At 39.8% G+C, this 21,132-nt stretch overlaps 1 protein-coding gene across 8 annotated transcripts in view; it reads right to left on the reverse strand.

Annotated features, from left to right (window-relative positions):
- Positions 1-21,132, reverse strand: part of RAPGEF5 (Rap guanine nucleotide exchange factor 5) — a 237,837-nt gene that overhangs the window by 88,848 nt on the left and 127,857 nt on the right. For all 8 annotated transcript variants that reach the window (XR_010842255.1, XR_010842254.1, XR_010842256.1 and 5 more), the window contains exon 9: positions 16,736-16,861. Coding sequence is in view for 5 of the 8 variants with exons in the window: in XM_067042648.1 (XP_066898749.1) it covers positions 16,736-16,861 (126 nt within the window). In the remaining 3 variants the exon portion in view is untranslated. The remainder of the gene's footprint in view (positions 1-16,735; positions 16,862-21,132) is intronic.

The following is a 21,132-nucleotide window of genomic DNA, read 5'->3' on the forward strand; positions in this document are numbered from 1 at the left end:
ACTGTTTTTTTATCATAAAATCTTAAATTTTATTAAATCTTTCCCAGAAAGTCCTCTAGATCCAGTATGGATGTTCTTGGTTGATGACAAGATTGTGGGTGGGGATAGAGGGGAGAAGAGAAAGGCGAAATGGCAGGACAAGTTCCACTCTGATATCTGCTGCATGGGAACAGGGGCTTGGTCTGTCTTGTTCTCTGCGCCGTCCCTCCATCCAGAACAACACTGTCTGTTAAATGAATGAATGGCCTGGTGAATGGTGAGTGAGCAGACAGATTCTAGACATTGGGATGGCCCAAGATCAAGGACAGAGAGGTCGGCAAGGAGGAAGAGGTTCAAAGGGACTTAGTCCAGAGAGTAGGCTAGGGTAGAAAGGAGAAATTTCAAGAGTTAGTTAATGCCTTACAAGGCCCTAGTTTTGTGGTGGGGTTCCTGATTATCTGCAAGGGAGCAGTCTACATCCTTCAGCATCAGCAAGTCTAAAGTATAAACAAGGGCTTCCCTGGTGGCGCAGTGGTTGAGAATCCGCCTGCCGATGCAGGGGTCACGGGTTCGTGCCCTGGTCCGGGAAGATACCACATGCCGCGGAGCAACTAAGCCCATGAGCCATGGCCGCTAGGCCTGCGCGTCCGGAGCCTGTGCTCCGCAACGGGAGAGGCCACAGCAGTGAGAGGCCCGCATATCACAAAAAACAAACAAACAAAAAATAAAGTATAAACAAGATAAAACACCCACAGCAACAAGCAAGGCGTGATGTCAGCCGTGGTCATGGGGTGAGGCTGTTGGACTCCATCACTTCTGCAGCCCCTTGGTCCCAGATATGGTTGTTATTTCATTCTGCTAAGACTCAGAGTTACATACACTCTCCCTTGTTAGTGGGCCCACGGGAATATGCAGAGGCTCAGCTGGGCTGGGAAGTCACTAAGACTTACCCCTTGGATTCAAAAAGCCTAGGTCAAAGGGCAACTGAGGGCACTACCTTGTGCATATATGATCTGACAGAGGCCTATTAGAAGGTAATTCAGAAGAAATGAGGATGCCTTCAAATTCTGAATTAGATCATTAAGCATTTCCTAACATGACTGAGGTCACTGGAAAAAAACTTTGTCTATCAATACTTTGAACCGGTGAATTCCATCAATCCACAGCATTCATGCAGACAGTTTGCACGATATGTTCACGATAGATTCGGCCACTTTGCAAAAAAGTGAGATAACTTAGTGCTGGGAACAGCACTTATTTCCACTTCTCATTATTGGTATATCTTTTTTTTTTTAAACGTCTTTATTGGAGTATAATTGCTTTACAATGGTGTGCTAGTTTCTGCTTTATAACAAAGTGAACCAGCTATACATATTGGTATATCTTGATGGTCCTGAAAATACAATACATATGTTACTTGAGATTTAAAACAACCAAAAAATCTGAAATCTTGCTTCCTAGGAAATTTTACAGAAATGCCAAATATAAATTTTAGAAATACCTTCTAGTTCCCAAGAATTCTTATATCACTGTGTGTGTGTGTGTGTGTGTGTGTGTGTATGTGTATATGTGTGTGACATACTTGTGAAGTTATTCTGAAGGGAAAATATCAATATTGACACTTTCCTCAAGCAGCCTAAAGATGAGATGAAAACCTATGGCAAATTATGACTCGGACAAAATTTCTACGTACTAGTTGCAGATATACTTGTCACCTGGGGTTTGACTAATTCGCAGCAGCAGTTTTACAGAAGCCTATCTGAGTAAAAAGAGGACAGTATGGATTTTAACAGCAGCCCTTGATAGCCACCCCTGACTAGTTCCTATGGCATTGGCTTCTCCTCCCAAATTCCTCTTATAGGAAACATAGTTGTGTTTGGAAATGCCTCCTGATTAAGTAAAGATCTAATTTATAAATTGAAATAACTTGAGAAAGCTAGCTCGTAACTGTGAACAGACTCAGTGGAAATATTCTTCAAATTTAAAAAGTACTGGATCCGGGCTTCCCTGGTGGCGCAGTGGTTGAGAGTCCGCCTGCCGATGCAGGGGACACGGGTTCGTGCCCCGGTCTGGGAAGATCCCACATGCCGCGGAGCGGCTGGGCCCGTGAGCCATGGCCGCTGCGCCTGCGCGTCCGGAGCCTGTGCTCCGCAACGGGAGAGGCCCGCGTACCACAAAAAAAAAAAAAAAAAAAAAGTACTGGATCCATGAAATTTGCTAAGAGAGTACATCTTAAGTGTTCTCACACCACATACACACACACACACACACACACACACACACACGAAATCTAATGTAATCACGTGAGGTATGGATATGTTAATTAGCTTGATTGCAGTAATCATTTTACAATGTATGCATATATCAAAACATCACATTGTACACCTTAAATATATATGACTTTTGTCAATCGCACCTCAATAAAGCTGGGAAAAAATTTTAAATTGAAAGTAAATAAAGTGTAAAGTAATACACTTAGAAAATGGGAATGCTTCAAGTCAAGGAACTCTTTCCAAATCTCTTTTGTGTTTATATAAATGTGCATTTACACATGCGTGCTTGCGAATATGCTTTTTTTTTTTTGTGTGTGTGTGTGTGTGTGTGTGTGTGCACGTAAGTGCGTGTATAACTTTAGAGAGGGCAGAGCAGTAATAAAAAGGGCAGCCTCAGTCCTTATACAAGTTATGGAATGAAAAATTCCTAGTTACCGTAGCAACTGCAAGATCACATGGCATGGAAGCAAGGAGATACAAAGCATCTTAAGTAAACACTCTTGTATTTTCATGTTTTGCACATTCCTTGGTGCTTTTAGAGAGGCACGCCTTAGGTCTCGGCAGGAACCATCTCAGAAATTTATTTCACAGTTTGAAACAAGATTGGGAGAAAGGTAGGACTGTGTCACTCCTGGTTTATTGCACAGCCACAGAAAGTTGGTGTTAAAACAGGTTAAGGGAATTTAAACTGCAATGAAATATTGGTACAATTATTTGAGAGACAAACAAAATTAGAAGGTAAAAAGGAAGAGAGAAAGTTAAAATAAGACAAAAATGAATTTGGTTGCAACGGAGTATGTGTTTCTCCCTCTTTTTCTGGAGTGAAGTATGGGTGTGCGGGAAGAGAGGAATGGATTGAAAAGAAATGGAAGTACTTTGATAATAAAGAACAGAAAAACAATCTTCTATTTTCCTGAATGTTAATGTGCACTTGGGGTGCCAAAGAGGATTGAAATCCTCATATACAAACCTGCCCCAGTAAGAGCCTTGCTTTGTAAACTATGACTTACTGAAGTTTGAAAGTTAGTGTCTACTCTTTATCAAGTATGTATTCTCCCAAAAGCTTGTCTGTGGTTACAAACTGACAATTGTGATGAACCTCCCTGTCCTCTCTGCTTGTCATTTCCAGGTTAATTCCCCATGGTACAAAACTTTAAAACTTTAAATCTTCAATGAACTGGAATCCTGGAGCTGGTACAACTTTGGATTTGCACAGATTTGGTTTGGGTGCTTGAACTTGGGAAACATTTCCAATCACTCACAATTGTCCTCTTGACCGAATTCAGGCCTGCAAATATTGACTGAAAGCCTAGCGCTAGACGCTGGGGGTAAAAATTCAAATAAAACATGGAGATTACCCTCAAAGAGGAAATATTCTTTATGAGAGAGAAACGGGGGAGAGATATAAATTTGCATTTTTTAAAAAAACAGTGGTTTAGAGCTAGGCTGTGCATAGTGGTTAATGAATTTAGCCAGTATAAATAAATAGATCCCTTTTTTCTTATTTCTCGGAGTTCAAGGCAGTAAGATCTGGAGGTTTTTTAAATTTGTCATTATCTGAGAGTTTTATATCTCAGTCCTCCTCAGGACATTCTGAACTCAGAAAAACAATTCCAAATATTTAATGACATGACTTGAAATATGGTTTTAACACCCTGACAGCAGGGATACTTCTAGCAGGATGCTAGATCACCATCTGTCCACACCAACAGCATTTCACAAAAAGTAAATTTTTATAAATTCTAGCCACAGGAGTATTTTTAGAACATAAAAGAACAGAATGATTATTGGCATTGATAGGTATAGTCAATCAGAGTAAAAGATGGTACTCCAAACCTCCTGAATAATCAACTGTTATCCACCTTAAAATGGCAACATTTCCCCCCAAAGTGTTCAACACTCAGAAGTATGGATGCTGCTGAATTGCGGGGGGGGGGGGTCTTCAATTTAAGACAGGAATTTTAGAGCTAGAAGAAATCGTAGATGTCTAATCTACTACCCTTATAGATGAGAAAACTGAAGCTCAGAGAGGTAATATGACTGACTAAATTCGTGCTCAATGTATTTAATTTGTAGGGAGTTTGTTAACAGAATTTCAATTTATCAAGAATAAAATGGATTTTTTTAATGCTGGTAACAAAATAGTAAAAGTTTGAAAATATGAAAAAATTCTCATGTGATAACTAATCAAGAAACCTTACTTTAACTTTACAAAAATAAATCCCAGCTATATGAAAGACCTGAGTGAAAAGTGCAACTCTAGAAGAAACAGAAGAAAATAAAATTGAGTATCTAGCCACAGAATTGGGAAGAACTCTCTGATTTTAAAGGTGATTTTTAAAATTAAAAAACATGAATCAAGAGTTTTGCTCATATATGTATAAAAATAATAAGAAACAAACTCGGCAAAACTCACATAACAAATATTACAAAGATTAATGTCCTTAACATATAGAAAGCTTATTCAAATCAATAAGAAAAATCCCAATGGAAAAATGGGCAAGGGGGGTGAATAGATTATTTACAGAAGAAATATAACTGGAATGATATAAACTGCAAGTATTCAAGCTCACTAGAAAAGAAATGTAAATTTGAACAAGATAATGCTAGTCCTTCCCATCAGCTTGACAAGAATACTTAGTTTCTCCTTCTAGGAATCATAATAATCAATGTGGGTGAGGGTATTACAAAATAAGTACTTTAATGTAGTGCTAATGTATGGGAAAACTGGAACAAGCTTTATGGAGCGTAGCTGAGCGAAAAACATAAAAGATTGACACAGTTCATACCTGTGAGTAGTAATTACTCATCTAGGAACTTATCCTTAAGAAATATAAATTTACATAAAGATTTTTTTAGAGATGTGCATCTCAGATCACTTATAACAGCAAAAATTTGAAAACCTATTTGCCCCCAAATGGGAAGAGTAAGTAAGTGAACTACGTCATGGAAACGTAAGGAAAGCCTCATAATGTATACACTGATATAATTGGAAAGGCGAGAGGAAATCCTAGTTAGTTCTCACTAAATTTTTCTTTTCTACCTTGTAGCTTTCTATGATTTCTAAATTCTCTACAAAAGGCATGCATTACTTTACTATTAGTAGAACAATTTTAAACAGTCTTTAACAGAAATGTGCTATAAATTCCTGCAAGTTGCCTGATGCCTTGTTCTTGACTGTCAAACACCTATAAACCTCAAGAATGAAGCTTGTTTTCAAAAACAAATTCCATCAGTAAAACATGACAAGAACTATATACAATATTCTAATTAAAATATATTTTGTAACTAGAAAATGGAGAGAGAGGAAAATGGTAAACACCAACAACATGTAACCCTCTTTAGATATGAGATTTGTAATATTTGCCATTTATGATTTGTGTCCTTACGTGGTCAGAACCCAGGAAGTAAAAGAGATGATGTTTAATTTAGCAACTGCCTCGCCAGAAGGCAAAGAAACAATTTTCTACAAACAAACACCTTATTCAGAGTACACCCCTTACTTTCTTCTGTCTGCATATCGCCCTTCTTTACTCTCATGTCTTTGTTTTCTCATCTTTCTCCCTCATTAACAGTGGGTGGCTTGGGGGGCTCAAATCAGATCTTGCTCACTTATGTCTCTGTTCTACTGTGTGTGATGCCTGGTTCATCAGTGCCTAACAAATGCTTTTCTCAATGAATATAGGCAAGAATAAATCTTAGCCAAGTACTTTAAAAATCTGCTCTATATATGAAAAGGAGAAAGTTCTACTGAAATTAAAAATTATTTAGGCCCTAGACAAAGTCAACTTTATGTGCCATGGCTGAATACCCACTACTGGTGGCAGCAAGCTAAACAGCTATCTGGCTGTCTCCATGTTCATCTAGTAGGATTCTTTCTAATCATCTCTATTTGCTCAAACATGGGAATATGAAATAAACTTCTAATGATGGAGAAGCTAAGTGTCTGATTGATGAGGGATGCTGGTGTCTGTCTGAAGACCTCACTGCAGTTAAGTAAGTGACTGAATTCCCCGGAGTCCGTAGGTCATCATATACAGCTAAGGAATGCACAGTTAATTCCCTCTGAGTCTTCCACAGGCCTGTGCTACCTAACTTTTCTCTTCTTTCTAGGGTCCCCCAGACTGGGAGGTCTGCAGTTGCCATGCTCCATCACTCAGAAGGAAAAGACACCATTCTTGGCTTTTCTTCTGGATTGGAGCCCTCTCAAAACTTAGGTTTAGGCCAAAATGGGGTCAACAAAACTCACTACACTCTTCCCCGGAGATTCTGGCATAGCCAGGTGTGGTACGTAAAAATAGAAGTCAGAGCTAAGATCCAAAAATGGCAAACCACAGAGTCTGGGGCCAGGGGAATAAGCAGCGGCAGATGTTGACTACACCTAGGGTCAGTCAGATCTTTATTAAGAAGGATTTTTCCAGGGTGTGGTGAACTTCTCTCAGGTCTCTGCACATCTCTTCCATATGCCAAGATTATGAGTAATACTGAAGGACAGGAATTTGAGATTTACTGACTTGGGACAGAAGTGGGGTCTACTTAAAATTGGGATACAAGTCAGATTAGATTGACAAATTACAATGGAAATGGCATTTAACAGTTCAACGAGTCATGAAAGGTGTCTGCCTGCAAGCATCTGGCATTCAGGTATATTCCTTAAAAGACAATCAGAATAAAATTGGCTCTCTACTTTATTCCAAAGTTTCTTCTCTTGGATTTTAAGGGTTAGTTAGAATTCTGTCTCATCTAAGCTCAAAAGCTTCCCTTCCCTACCTCGGTGTATCCCTTAACCTCAAACCTGTAGGTAGAAATCAGCACCAACTTGGGCCACACGTGCTCTGTCCCTGACATTCTATATCCTGTATTTCTATTCATGTACATCTTTTAAAATTCCAGTCATACAGATTACAAGAGGAGACAATATTATCTCCATGGCTTCAATTACCCTCTCGGTTCCCATGATTTTAGAGTTATATCTGAGTATTGTTTTAACACGGAGATCATTTTAGATCTGTGCTTCCCTATGAGTGTTTGATGAGAAGCACTGAATGCTCCCATTAATTTTTGTTGACAAAACTGTGCCTGCTTTCAGGACTTGCTGTGTTAATTTTCTGATGGGCTAAGTGCTAATTAGTAGGAGAGAAGTAGTTCAGCAGAAATGCTTTATTGGAGCAAGGGTCATTTCAGTCAGGCTAGTCTCCATTAGAGTCCCACAAAATAAACTTCAGAAACACAAAGAGTTAAAAGCACAAAGACTGAATTACACCTTTCCCTAACAAACCTGAAGGATCTCCGATAATGACTATTTTAATTAATGATCTTTTGCTTATGGTAACAGAGGCTAAAAGGTATACATTTTACTAGAAGAATATTATCAATGGAACTATTTTAAAATCTTCTTGTGATTAATGAACTTCCGACAGAATTAATGGAGTGTAAAGTACTTATTGCCCATTTCAGAGGATATTCTTTATAATGCTATTTAGCAGGTGCCAGTTTCTGGGTGAAACTTTTTCTTACCCAATGAAGACGCATCACATCAAAAAAGTTATTTCCAATGCCTACGATTCTCAGAGGAAAACTCCAGGATACTCAGACTGATTGCAAAAAATAACACACCATCACAATCCCCACAATCAGTAAGTTTACTGAGCAGGGAGAAAGTGATAGCATCCATCAACCATAAAATTCAGTTTGGGATTTTATTTTGCATTGTACCATCTGGGAATCATTAGAATTCTTTATGCACAAGAGTATCAATATAAAGCTTGTTTTGCCTCTATAAATCCTACTCAAGGCAAGATCAAGCAAGGTTTAAAAGGTCAGCCGTGTGATTTTGATCTCACAGGGTCAAATTTTACCTGGACACCTTCCACCCCACTCCCACCTGGGAGGTCACTAAGATATGCTTCTGTGACTCATTAAGTTTTCAAGAGACCTTCCTCAGAAATCCCTACCGCCTGTGCCACTTCCTGCTCATCTTAATTGTCTTATTATCACTGTTGTTCACTCTCTCTCTTTATTTCTTGGGTCTTGAGGAGCACCTGATCCTTTATCCTGACTCAGCTCGCCTCAATCATGCCCAGCCATTCCTGGAACCTGAACAAAGAAGACACTTACAAGGCTTTGTTAAAATTGTTGAGCCTTGTTCACTTAGTTACGTACGAAGGTACAATAAATGAACAGACATGTCATATCCTATTTCTCCCTTTTTTTTTTAACACAGGAGGGAAAGATTGGAAAAGAAAAAAAGAAAGAAAAAAAAAGCCACAAAAACCTATCCCAGGTAACCCCAAGTGTGACAGCATTAACTTCTACAGACCCAAACAAGTCTTTTTTTGCTTCAGTAATGGAGTGGGTGATTTTTTTAAAAATTAAAGGCAAATTTTCATGTAACGACAAATAAGAACATGGTCATGTTTTAAGTAAAATATGGGTATTTAACATGATTTATTAGAAAAATATGTACTTTACATTTACCCACAGTCTGTTATGTTCTGTTATGATATTCTCAGCAATCTTCTATTTTTGCCATCTTAAAACAACATTTAACGCTGCTGTATGCCAGATGGAATTTTTCCTTTCCACCCACTTCCCAATGCAAAAGGAAAAAAAAGGTTCTTTGCATCCCACATGGAAATCTTTTATAAGTTTCTTTTCCTCATCTTTATCAACTGAAGTATCTGAATCTCTCAGAAATCATCAAACTCTGGCTGAATCCATCTGCAACAAATATCGTGCAGCAGAGTAAGTACATTTAATGTGAACATACATGCGTGTGGGGTGTTAATTAACAGCAAGTATTCACATTACATACGAGTTCAAAACTCATTTCTATAAAAGCAGGACTGAATCAAAGTCAACTTTTTAAAGAAAAATGATGATGTGGTATATTTAAATAAGTAAGAGTAGAGCTATCATTGGACATTCTGTCTTCACAGCAAAGCTTTAATGTTTATGCTGGTTCCTGTTCTATGCAGTAAAACCAAGAGAGGACTATGAGGAAAGGAGAGTCAGAAAGCTTTGAAAGGGGTGAGCGTGACCCATTCTTTGCTAGCAAACCCATCCCCACACAGCAGCAGAGGAATCTCAAAAATTCACATCTAATCATCTTTCTCTCTCTTGTTTACATTCTTCACAAAAGCTCCGTATCGCTCTTAGCACACGTTTTTGGCTAGGCCTTTAGGTAATGCCTTGCATCCTCTGGCCCTCCCCGCCCTCTGACCCCTGGGCTCCAGCCACATAGTTCTGCCTTCAGGGCTGCATCATCCTCTCTCTGCATCAGGCCCTTCCGGTCCTCACCCATGCACTCTTCTCTGCCTCACTTCTCCTAGTAGCTCTTCTGACTCTTCAGAATCTTTCTCTTCCTCAGGGACACATGCTTGTCTCCCTAGACCAGCTGAGCTCCCTGTGACAAGCTTCCATAGCACCCTGGAACTTAGCATGCAGGTAACTGTGAACTCAGCCTCTGAATTTCTTGCATTGTTATCTCCCCCAAAGCAGTGATGTATCAGGGCAGTCTTTGGGGAATCAAGGCACATGTATGTTGGTACCTATGTCTCCATGTTTTATTTCTCTGAGCCTGTGAGTGGTACACAGTTGTCATAAAGTACTGTCCACCTCTCTGTGAAGGACTGTCCATCTGTCTGTGCATCTTTTCTCTACCCTTTTGTCTTAAAGCACTCATTATAAATTCAAATGAAACCAAACCACCAAAGATTTCTAGTGTTACCTGATCAGACAACAACCTACAAAGTATTAATATTGCTATATTAATGCAGACCAGGCCTTGACAGGTGTAGAGAAAAAAAGAATATAAGGTTGCCAGGGGTCTGGAGTGAAGTGCACCACTGAGAGGAACAAAAGTCAAAGAAAAATAACCTATTTTTCAATATTTCACCTTAATGATTTCTTAGACATACTAAAGATGATATGGCTACTTTATTTTTACAAGTAGAAGAAATTAATAAACCTGGGGGGCAGCATCTGTACCACAGGGAATCCAAGATCCACTGAGAATATGGCTTTGATAAATCAGACTAACTGAGACAGTATCCGTTTTCTTAACTGGGCCTTTAAAAAAGAAACTTGAATATTATCAGAAAAATCAATGAGTATCAAAATGACAAGTTCCTCTCTGCTTCAAATGTTAGAAACTGAAACGAATATTTTAAAAACCTTGCTTTTGAAAACAGAGAACTTCTTTTTGGATTGCTGCAACTGTGCATCGGTCTACCAGAGGTATTTCCCTCTCCCTGAAGGCCTGGGAAATTGTTTAAACACTTCGTTAAATACTGTCTTGAATGGTTCACTTGTTTTCCAAGTGTGAATTTGTTTCTTCAGTAAACTTCCTGGAGGCAAGACCTATCTTCTATCACTTTCGTGGTTACTCTGTGACCAAATGAATCCAGATTAAAAACGAACTAAAACAACTCACTCAAGGAAGCCTATTTCCTCTAGAAAGGTATGTATGTTAGTACAAAACCAACACAAAGTCAGGATTTTGTCATTAAGAAAAATACATGGTTTCTACACAGAATTTCTCAGCAGTGGGCAAATTAATATATTATGACTTGCCTAATACATTTGAATTCTGGCTTTCAATACTAAGCAATAGTATTATAACATTCTATTTGTCTTTAGTTTCTTGGTTAAACTAAATTACTGGTGAACTTCAAATAATGCCATGATTGGTCTTAATTTTACTCGCTTAGATGTATAATGCAAGTTTGAATACAGAATGATAAAACCATTTCCTTTTAGTATTTCATGTAGAGTATAAAGAGGGCTTTCACTTTATATTAAGCTGCTTTTTTTTTTTTTAAAGCAATAGACCAAATGAAATGCAGAGATCAACTTCTAGTGTGTGCAATAAGAGTAGCAGTAGTCAGAATACTCCAACCCACTTCTGCCCTAGTAGTCCACAACCAGCAAACCCTTTGACGCAAGCAGGAGTCCAGGATGAGGCTGCAGGAAACAGGGGGAAAGGAAATTCCGGTTGAAGTAGAGAGATAGGGACCCTACCCTGGCAGCAGACTATGCCAAGATTCATTTTCAGAATGTGTAAAATCCCCTTCCCACCCATATTTCATGAGTGAATTGGAAAAGGGGAAGGAAGTAGGGTGGGTCCCCAGACATAACAAAGGAACTGAAGAAAGCTGGGTGCGGAGAGGGAGGGATACAGACAGGGTCCCTAGGGAAAGCACCACTTAGCACGGCTCTCACATACGTTTTACAGACCTTCATTTCTGCAGTTTGGAAATTAGGAAGTCAAATTCAGGAGCCGCTTGTTAGTATTTCTACTCTACAGGTTAATACACTACAGAGCACAAATGACATTTCAGGAAAAACTGAGTTTCGGTTTTCTGGTAAACAGTGCGGTGGTACGCCATTAAACAGCACCCACATCTAGATGTATACTTTAATCCAGCTATTGCACAGATACTAAATGTGACCAGTTTATACCCTTTAAAAAGTTAGGACTCAAAATAAGCTAGTAGCTTAGCATCATTCCCTTTTCATTTTTCCTTCCCACACTTCACCACCACCATCCCTTCAATATGTAGCTGTCTGTCTTTCCTTCAGGCCTGTCCTCCTCGTGGTCCCTCTCTCTCAGGACTATCATGATTCTTGTCATCTCAGCTTCCTGTCCTCCTACCAGGCCTCCCTCCGGTGGTGACAGCTGAGAGAAGATGCCACCCAGGGGCAGTCAGACTTGAGTTCACACTTAGCCCATCTCTGCTTAATCACTCACCAGCCTCAGCTTTCTGACTCATCACACTGAAATAATATCGTTTACCTCACAGGAGGGCCCCCTCATCCTACTTTCCTACGAAAACTAACAAAACAAGTCAATGCCTCTTCATTATTTCTAGAATGAAGTGAAACGTCTCAGCCCTCAAAATCCTCCACAGTCTGGTCCCAGTCTCATTTCTTACTAACTCTTCTATCTCCTGAATCCTTATCACCATCTCCCTTACCCCCATTCTTGGTACCCTGGTGACAGAATGGTTTTGATTTCCAAAAAATACCTTGTATATTTAGATATTTCTGTGCATTGTCTAATGCTATTCTTTCCTCCAGGAACGTTCTTCTTCAATTTGGATTATTGTTTAAATCCAACCTAAAACCTACTTTAAGGTCCACATCAAACTCAACCTCTGCCATGAGAAAGAATCCTGTTTCCCCAGGTGTAAATTCTTCCTCTGACACCCACGTATCTCTCTGGGGATTATCACCACTGCCTCCTTGTATTGCTGTTCTTTGTGTCAGTAATCTTTTCTCCACAACCTGACTATACTCCTTCAGGTAGGAACCACCATAGTTATTCTGGACCCCAACAACATCAGCTTCAATAAAGGTGTATTGAATGAATAAACGACCAAGAGTATTCTAGAATAACAGTACAGAAACACTAACTCAGACTGTGGGTCAGGAGAGCATCTCTGAAATCACAGTTAGTTCTGAAGGAGGCACACACATCATTGCAGCCAATGCCAAAGCTTTGGCCAAATAATTTAGTTCATTTTGAGGTTACCAGAGATTCTCTGTGCTTAAGGTATTGTCCAAGCATCTGGGTCTCAGAAGAAGTAGTCTCCATACTGTTAGCCAGAAACTCCATCAAACAATTTGTTAATGAGATAAACAGTGTTCTGTAGCATAAATCTCAGACATTTGAAACACACTGCAGGACAACAAAACAAGGTAAATGTCTATGTAGCTTTTTTGGCAAAGGTGACCAACCATTCTGGTGATAAACAGAACTTTCTCATGTCTGTACCAGGAAACCGTAATAACAAATTCAAAAACTGCTTAGTGTAAATTAGCACACACACTCCCCCATTATCCCCCATTGATAACTGGCAGAATTATCAAATTCTGCCAATTTTACCACCTAAATGACTCAACATCTGTGGTCTTCTCATTTCCCAGAGCTGCCACCCTGCTTCAGGCTTACATCTCTCACCTGACTCACAACAGTAGCTCTCTAAGGGTTCTCTCCAACACTTCCCTGTTCCCCACTCAATTTTCCCTCTAAACCAATGCCAGAGAGATCTTAAAAAGACCACATCTGATTATGCCACTTCCCTTCTTTGATGGCTTTCCTTTACCAGAAAGGCAAGTCTAAACTCCTTAGAGTGGATTGCCAGGTCTTTTACAACTTACAGCCCACCTCACCCCACCTCATTTCCTAAGAATTGCCCAGGGCTCAACTCATGTGCCTTCCTGCTGGTCCATCTGCCTTAAGTGCTCTCCCTTATCCTGCCCTTCTATGACCATTAGTCATTCTTCAAGCTCAAGCTCAAAAGTCCCCATTTGGTAACACATGCCCCTTCCTCTATGGATACAATCACAGAATTAAGCCTAGAAAATACGATGCCCACATAAGAGGCAATTTCTTTAGAGAATTAATGACCAAATGTTAATCTCACTCTCATAATGTTTATAAGAAATAGCCATTTCTGTCCCCTCCTTAAAGTTCTCACATAATTTTCAACACTTAGGAATGAGTGCTGGCTAATTTTGCCTACAGCTTGTGAATATAAAATAGGAAAACTAAGTGCTTGCTGAGAAACTTGTGATAATTATACATTTAACTTTTTTTAAGTTTCAGAAACCCCTTGGTAAAAGCACAGAGTCAAGTGTTTCTCTAATTGCACCCATTTATAACCTAATCATGGCATTTACCAGTTTAAAAAGATATTAGATATGCCCACTCAGAAATCTGGAAGCTCCTTCAATTTGTAACAAGATGTACCAGCAACAAAAGCTTCATTCCATCAAATTCATGTCTATCTCTATGCAGTAGCACCTCAAAGTAGTTGCCTCATTTTGGCATAAATGTACAAAAGGGGATGTGACATTCTAGGACTGGAGAAACAAAGTCATTTAGTGAAAAGAATGACTCAAGAGGCAACCGGGATTCTAACTCACATTTTACCACAGTGCACTTAAATAATTTTGGCCCAGGAACGATAGATGAGGTAGTTGACGCATTTGAGAATCACAAAAGAAAGGAAATCTGTATGTAACTCTAGGGTTTGGTCGTTATTGTTATAAGAATAGGAAACTGCAGACTGGGTTTACATTGAGTAAACTGGAATTTCCTCTGTATATTCTGTGTGTTATAACTGAGTTTTCATGAACAAGAACAGATGACTGCTATTGAAAAGAAAATGAGGGCAGGAAAAATGAAAATGCTGCAATCATCTCATGGACACTGAATTCAGTGGGCAAGCAAAGGTATCTTTATACCAAGGTGCTTAAGACATAAAAGAATGGGAAAAAGCTACCAGATGATTTTTATTCCTTATAAATGACTGTAAAAAGTAGAAGCATCTAGTATCAAATACTCTGTTTGGTAGAGGACTATGGAAGTCCCAGCCTTGAGGGCTGATTAGTTTAGACGGTGTCACCCTGCAGGAGGGAGACCACAAAATGGCTAAGTGTGTATTTATCACTAAGGAAGAAAGATCCTTAATAGTCACCTTGCCTGACTTTCAGCTTCAGTAGGAAAAGTCTACACAGAAAAGGCCATCATTCCAGTATTTATCTCTACATCATCTTTCCTCTCAGAAATGTACACACTTCAGAGCTGTTATCGCATCAATATTATGACATTCATGCAAGAAGTAAAAAACCTTAGTGTTCTCTTTTACAGTCTTAAAATGAAGGTTTAAAGAGAAGAGTGAGTACACAGCCGCCAGCAGAGTTACGGAAGCAAACCGGAAGCAAACCTTCCACCACTAAATTTCCGTCTCATGGTAAAAGTCCTTATAATAAAGAGCAGCAAGTTCAGATTTCTGTTACAATATATTTGGAGTGTATTATACTCATACTAGCTGTAACTATAATATTCTGGATTCAACTAATAACGCAAAGGCAACACAGGTACCTTTTTAATAAGCATAAAGCTGTCTGTGGCCTAAGGCTGATGATTTCTAATCTTGGTGAAGTGGTACTCTATCTCCTATTGGTTTGATTTTAAAAGATCTCGCCCTCCCCTCAGGTTGTCACTGATCCACTGAATTGAGTATGCAATCCACTGTAAAATATGTCATCCATTTTAAGGACCACTAAGAAAGAAAAATGTTCTCAGTTAAACTAGGACATGTTTTCCTATCATCAACTTTAAGACTCATCCTGATTTCAGACGTGCTAAGATGTATGGGGAAAGTGCACCTTGAAATCAATAAAATGTAGCATATGAAAACTACTGCTCTTCTAATTAAAATGAATCGAAAGGAATACTGTTCCGAGAAATTTAGGACATGAACCAGGATATTCAAATATTCTAAGGACGCAGAAGAAGTTAGGAGTCAGTCTTAGATATACATGCAGTCAACCTTCAGGGTGCTTTTTAACAATTCAAACAAGTCCCTTAACTTTTCAGTGGTACCTACCGAGGTGAGGGCTCCTGAGACCACCACTCGCACTTAAAGCCAATGGTCACCTCTAAGATAATTGTGATCACAAGGCTTTGAAACTGCTAATTATTCTCCCGCTTGAGACACCGATGCTAACGACACTTGCCGAATGGCTAGAGATGCGTTACATTATCAAACTAAACAGCGTGCCATCCGTGGACTTCTCCCCTCCCCTCCAGCTCAGTAAATTCCTGGCATTTCTACTGATGGCCTTGCAGCAGAAAAAGCATGAAACAATATTTTTCCCCCTTGGAAAGGGTTGAAAATAAAACTCCAAGGAAAAATTAAAGTCAGAGAAAAGACATGTTCATAAACACTGAGGAATTTTCCCCTTCATGAGCAATCCCGGAGAGCTTAGCACTGAGAGTGAAGCCTTACAAACAACAACAACAAGTCAACAGACAACAATGTAAAGCAGAAGAAAGTGGTCCCATTGTCTCCCTAGCATGATGGCAGCGTTCTCAGTTCTAAGGCTCAATCTGAATAACTGCTTTCAGGAGAACTGAGCAGAGCGTCCCTTTCCTCCAGTTGAACTACATCCAATAATATAACTCTTGTTGGAACATGAATGCTCACAAGATACCGGGAAAACTCCCTTCTGACTCTCTCACTTAGTGTGAGCATCTAGAATCTGTTCGTCCATTCTTATCTGTCTCTTGTGACTTAGGATGCATTTGTTTGATAACCAGATTCACCCCCTGTGCTAAATATAAAAGTACATCGTAATGTTCTTTCAAAACTCATATTCCACAAACTATCTGATGGGGTGAAACTCCCCAAGTCAAACCTGAAAGCCATCAAATAGACATGCATTCATATTTGCTCCCATGCGTTCTTATATTTCTACATGATTTACTTCTGTGAAGAGATCTCTTACAAAACCACTGGCTTAGAAAATTATAGTAGTTGTTATTTTTTACTAAGAAGCATGCTTTTGGAGGGAAAAAAACCCCAAACCTAAAGAATTTAAAATAAAATATTCTTTCCTTTAAACACAGAAGCAGGCAGAAACATTTTCCACCCCTTCAAACCCGCATCCCCAAGAGGAAAAGGGCTTACATGTTCAGACTTCTCCTGTTCTTTTTTGTCCGTCTGCAAAAATTGACAGTTTTCTCTTGCCAGCTTCTGGACCAGTTCAATTCGCCCGATATCATCTCTCTCCTGAAGTTTGCATATCACCCCGGCCTTAAGAGTTGGAGAAAAAGCAAAGATATACTTAAATCCACAGTCCCAGGACATGACACCACTGCAAAGTTCACCTTATAACAAACTCATCTTCTCTGTCGCCTGGATTAAATCATGGTCTTGGTAAAATACTTTGCCTTTCCAAAACTGAAATTGTATTATCTTAACCTAGGAATGCCTCACCAAAAGACTTAAAGTGAGATCATTTATCAGTCTACTTTAAGAGAGTGAAAGGCAGAGCAAACTAAATCATTTGCTACTAAAGGGTACTCCTCATATGCCACTATTTGTTCCTGACAGCCTGTTTCCTGTTACATAAGCCCAGCAAGAGGTTAAAAACTCATGGGAAAGTTAGCCAGGAACTACTCTGGCAATAAGGGTGAAGTGATAGAGTACTAAAAATAACAGTACATAACCTCCTAATTCCTTAGCTCCACCAGCTCATTCCATGTACAAATACACAGCTCACAAGAAGATCACAAGATAATTCTTCTTTTTTCACAACTGGAAAGTTACTGTGGGGCATTATTAGTAAAATACCTCCAATGTTGCATAAAATATGGTGGGAAAGTTTATCAAAAATAAACTGCAAAAAGAAAGCTTCAAATTTCATCAGGGTTTAGAAATGGTCCACAAAGCATCATACTTTTTATTATACCCAAGTACCAAATAACAACAATATGAAGAAGGAGAATCTAGAACTTTGATCAGAAAGAAAAAATGGTTATATCATACACACATTATGAACTGTTTCTGCTCAAATTCTTTCAAAAATGGTTCAGACTGACAAATCAGGACACGATCTAAAAGGAAATCAGAACTTACTCTTGGCAGGAACAGCCAAAACTATCAAGTCTTTGTCTTACCCTATACAATCTATAGGATTTGAATGGACCCAGCAACATGACCAAATATGGAGAAGGGGGCAGCAAGTGATCACAGCTTCAGGGTCTTAACAGTTTGTACTAAAGACACACATTTTGTTGAGTGGGCATCAGAAAAATGGAACCATCCATTCAAAGCAATGACTAAGTATTTATTCCTAAGGGCAAAGACATCACCTTAACTAGCAGTTTCTCCAATAGGAAACAAACAAACAAACAAAATAATTGACGTGGCCCAAATCAGATTCCCATGGAACAGCAAGTGGAATTCCTCCACCAGAGTCAGACATTTATGTTTACAACATCCTTCACAAGTGGTCTTCCAGTTTGTCTCCAAGGTTTCCAAGGACAAGGATCTCAGTTTACCTTAAGACAGCCTGTGCAGTGGAGAGCCAGAATTATTGGAAAGTCCCTTATCATGCTAGACAAAACCCTGAAACCACTGATCTTCAACCAATGAGTACTAGTATTGCCTTTAAAGCAATTGAAAGTATGTCTATTTTATTTTATTTTTATTTTTATTTTTTTTGCGGTACACGGGCCTCTCACCATCACGGCCTCTCCCGTTGCGGAGCACAGGCTCCGGACGCGCAGGCTCAGTGGCCATGGCTCACGGGCCCAGCTGCTCAGCGGCACGTGGGATCCTCCCGGACCGGGGCTCGAACCCGTGTCCCCTGCATCGGCAGTCAGACTCTCGACCACTGTGCCACCAGGGAGGCCCAGTATGTCTATTTTTTATCCAATATGACAAACTTCCAAATATTTAAATACCACTATTTATGATATCCTCCTTTTTGCATTTCTCATGCACGTTCCCCTAGCTCCCTATTTTATTTATTCATTCATTCACCCAGTGACTCACTCAACTGATTTTATTTGAACAACAACTATGTGCCAAGATCTATGATAGGTTCTAGGGATACAGTGGTCAATAATAACAATAAAAACACAGTCCCACATGTCATGGAGCTTATATTCACCAGGGGGTGTGGATTATATAGCATACAGATGTGAAACAGCAGATGGTAATATACGATATGAAGGAAAACAAAGCAGGGTAAGGGACAGAGAAATGTTACTAAGATAGAAATGTCAGGGAAGGATTCTTTGGTTGGCATTTGAGTGGAGATATAAAGGAAGTGAACAATGTTACAGGCAGAGGAACAGAAGTGCAAGGGCCCTGAGGCTTGGGTGTGTTAGGCATATTGAACAGACAGCAAAGAGCACAGCAGGGCTGGAGCAGAGCTGGTAAGGGAGCGCCTGGTGGGACTGCTCAGAGAGGTGAAGCTGACCAGAACATGCAGCTTCTTTACAGGATCTGAAAGAGGTTTACATTCTTTTTCTGAACAAGATGGAAATACTTAGGAATGTTTTGAACATGGGATTGGAATAATCTGACATTTTAATAGGGTCGCTCTGTCTTCTGGGTTGAGAAAACACTGTTAAGTGGGGGGAAGCAGTTAAAGCTAGAAGACCAGTTAAGGAGATCGGTCTTCAGACAAGAAATGGCTTGGAACTTGTGGTAGCGGTGGAGATGGGGAGAAGTGGGTAAAATCTGGATCTGTTTCAAAGGAAGGGCTAGCAGAATTGGTCTCTAAGATATTTGGCCTGAGTCACTGGAAGGATAGGGTTGTCATTTCCTGAGATTGGGAGACTTGGGGAGGAGATCTAGTAAGGGATATGCCTATTAGACATCCAAGTGGAGCTGCCGGGTTGGCCGTCTGGAGGTCCAGAGAAGTCTAAGCTGGAGATAGGACTTTGGGAGTCAACATAATGTAGATGGTATTTAAACCAGAGGAAGGACTGAAGTTACCAATGGAGTGACGTAAACAGAGAAGAGAAGAAATCCATGAGCTGAGTCTAATATTTAGATATTGGGAAGATGAGGAGTAATCTGAAAAGGAGAATAAGGAGGAGGGGCTCTAGGACGAGAACCCAGTGAGTAGTGACAGCGGTGTTTCAAGGAGGAGGGAGTGAAAAACTGTATCCAGCACAGCTGAAACATCAAATAAGGAGTTTAAAAAAAAGTGACACTGAATTTAACAGAAGTAACTGGTGACTTTGAAAATAACTTTTTCGTTTTGAGAGAAAAAGTGGTGGTGGTGGGGGGAAGCCTTATTCACATGGTTTTAACAGAGAATGAAAGACAACTCTTTTGAGGAGTTTTACTTCAAGAAATGGGGCACTAGGACTTCCCTGGTGGTCCAGCGGGTAAGACTCCTCGCTCCCAATGCAGGGGGCCTGGGTTCCATCCCTAGTCTGGGAACTCCCACACGTATGCCGCAACTAAGAGTTCGCATGCTGCAACTAAGAAGACCACCTGCCGCAACTAAAACAAAAACAGGTCCCGTGTGCTGCAACTAAGACACAGCAGAGCCTAAATAAATAAATAAATTTTAAAAAAAGAAATGGGGCACTAGTTAAAGAGTGAAATTGTATTATCTTAACCTAGGGGGGCTTTGCTTGCTTGTTTAGGGTGAGGGATATTCCAGTACATTTACCTTTATTAGAAATCATACAGTGTAGAGGGAAATTTGATGATGTGGGCAAGACAGAGGGCATTTTTAGGAGAAATGTCCTTGAGAAGGAAAGAACATAAAGACCTACTCTCAGAAACATGAATATGAGTATTTCACTCACTGTAATAGGAGGGGAGGTGAGTATGGGCGGGAACATGCCAGTAGGTTAGCATATCTGGTGGTGGGAATGAGGAAATTCTTTTCTGAAGGCCTCTGTTTCAGAAATAAGAAGTCAGGTGATTAGCTGAGAATAAGGACTGTGAGAAGATCCTGGAAGTATAAGAAAAGAAGGCATGTAATGGTCATTTCAGTTCCAAGGGTTGGCAAGCTTTTTATGTAAAGGGCCAGAGTGTAAATATTCTAGGCTCACTGGGGCATATGGTCTTTGGTACAACTACCCAAGTGTGCAGTTTTAGCACAAAAGCAGCAAGAGATGGTATGTAAATGAATGAGCATGGCTGTGTTCCAATAACACTTTATTTACAAAAACAGGCAGTAGGCTGTGGTTTCTCAACTCCTGACCTGAAAGAAGAGGCAACTGGACAAGGAAAGTAGAAGCACATTGCCAAGCATTAATAAGGGCCCACTTGACTTTGGTTTTAGATCCTTTTACCATCCTAGCCGTCCTCCTTAGGGTGTATTGATTTGTCAGGATTTTAATGGAGCCCATAACCTGAGATAACGCTGAATACATGGGCCAATATTGAAGATGCTCTTTTAATCAATATTAGAGAGTAAAAGAGGATCAGCAGTGTTAAGGATCCTCCTTTAAACTATGAAGGCAAGGAAATTATTCAGGGAAATTTCCACACAAAAATTATTAACATTCTTGGGCTTCCCTGGTGGCGCAGTGGTTGAGGGTCTGCCT

The sequence above is a fragment of the Kogia breviceps genome, chromosome 9 (assembly GCF_026419965.1).
Source record: "Kogia breviceps isolate mKogBre1 chromosome 9, mKogBre1 haplotype 1, whole genome shotgun sequence".
Lineage (NCBI taxonomy): Eukaryota > Metazoa > Chordata > Mammalia > Artiodactyla > Physeteridae > Kogia > Kogia breviceps.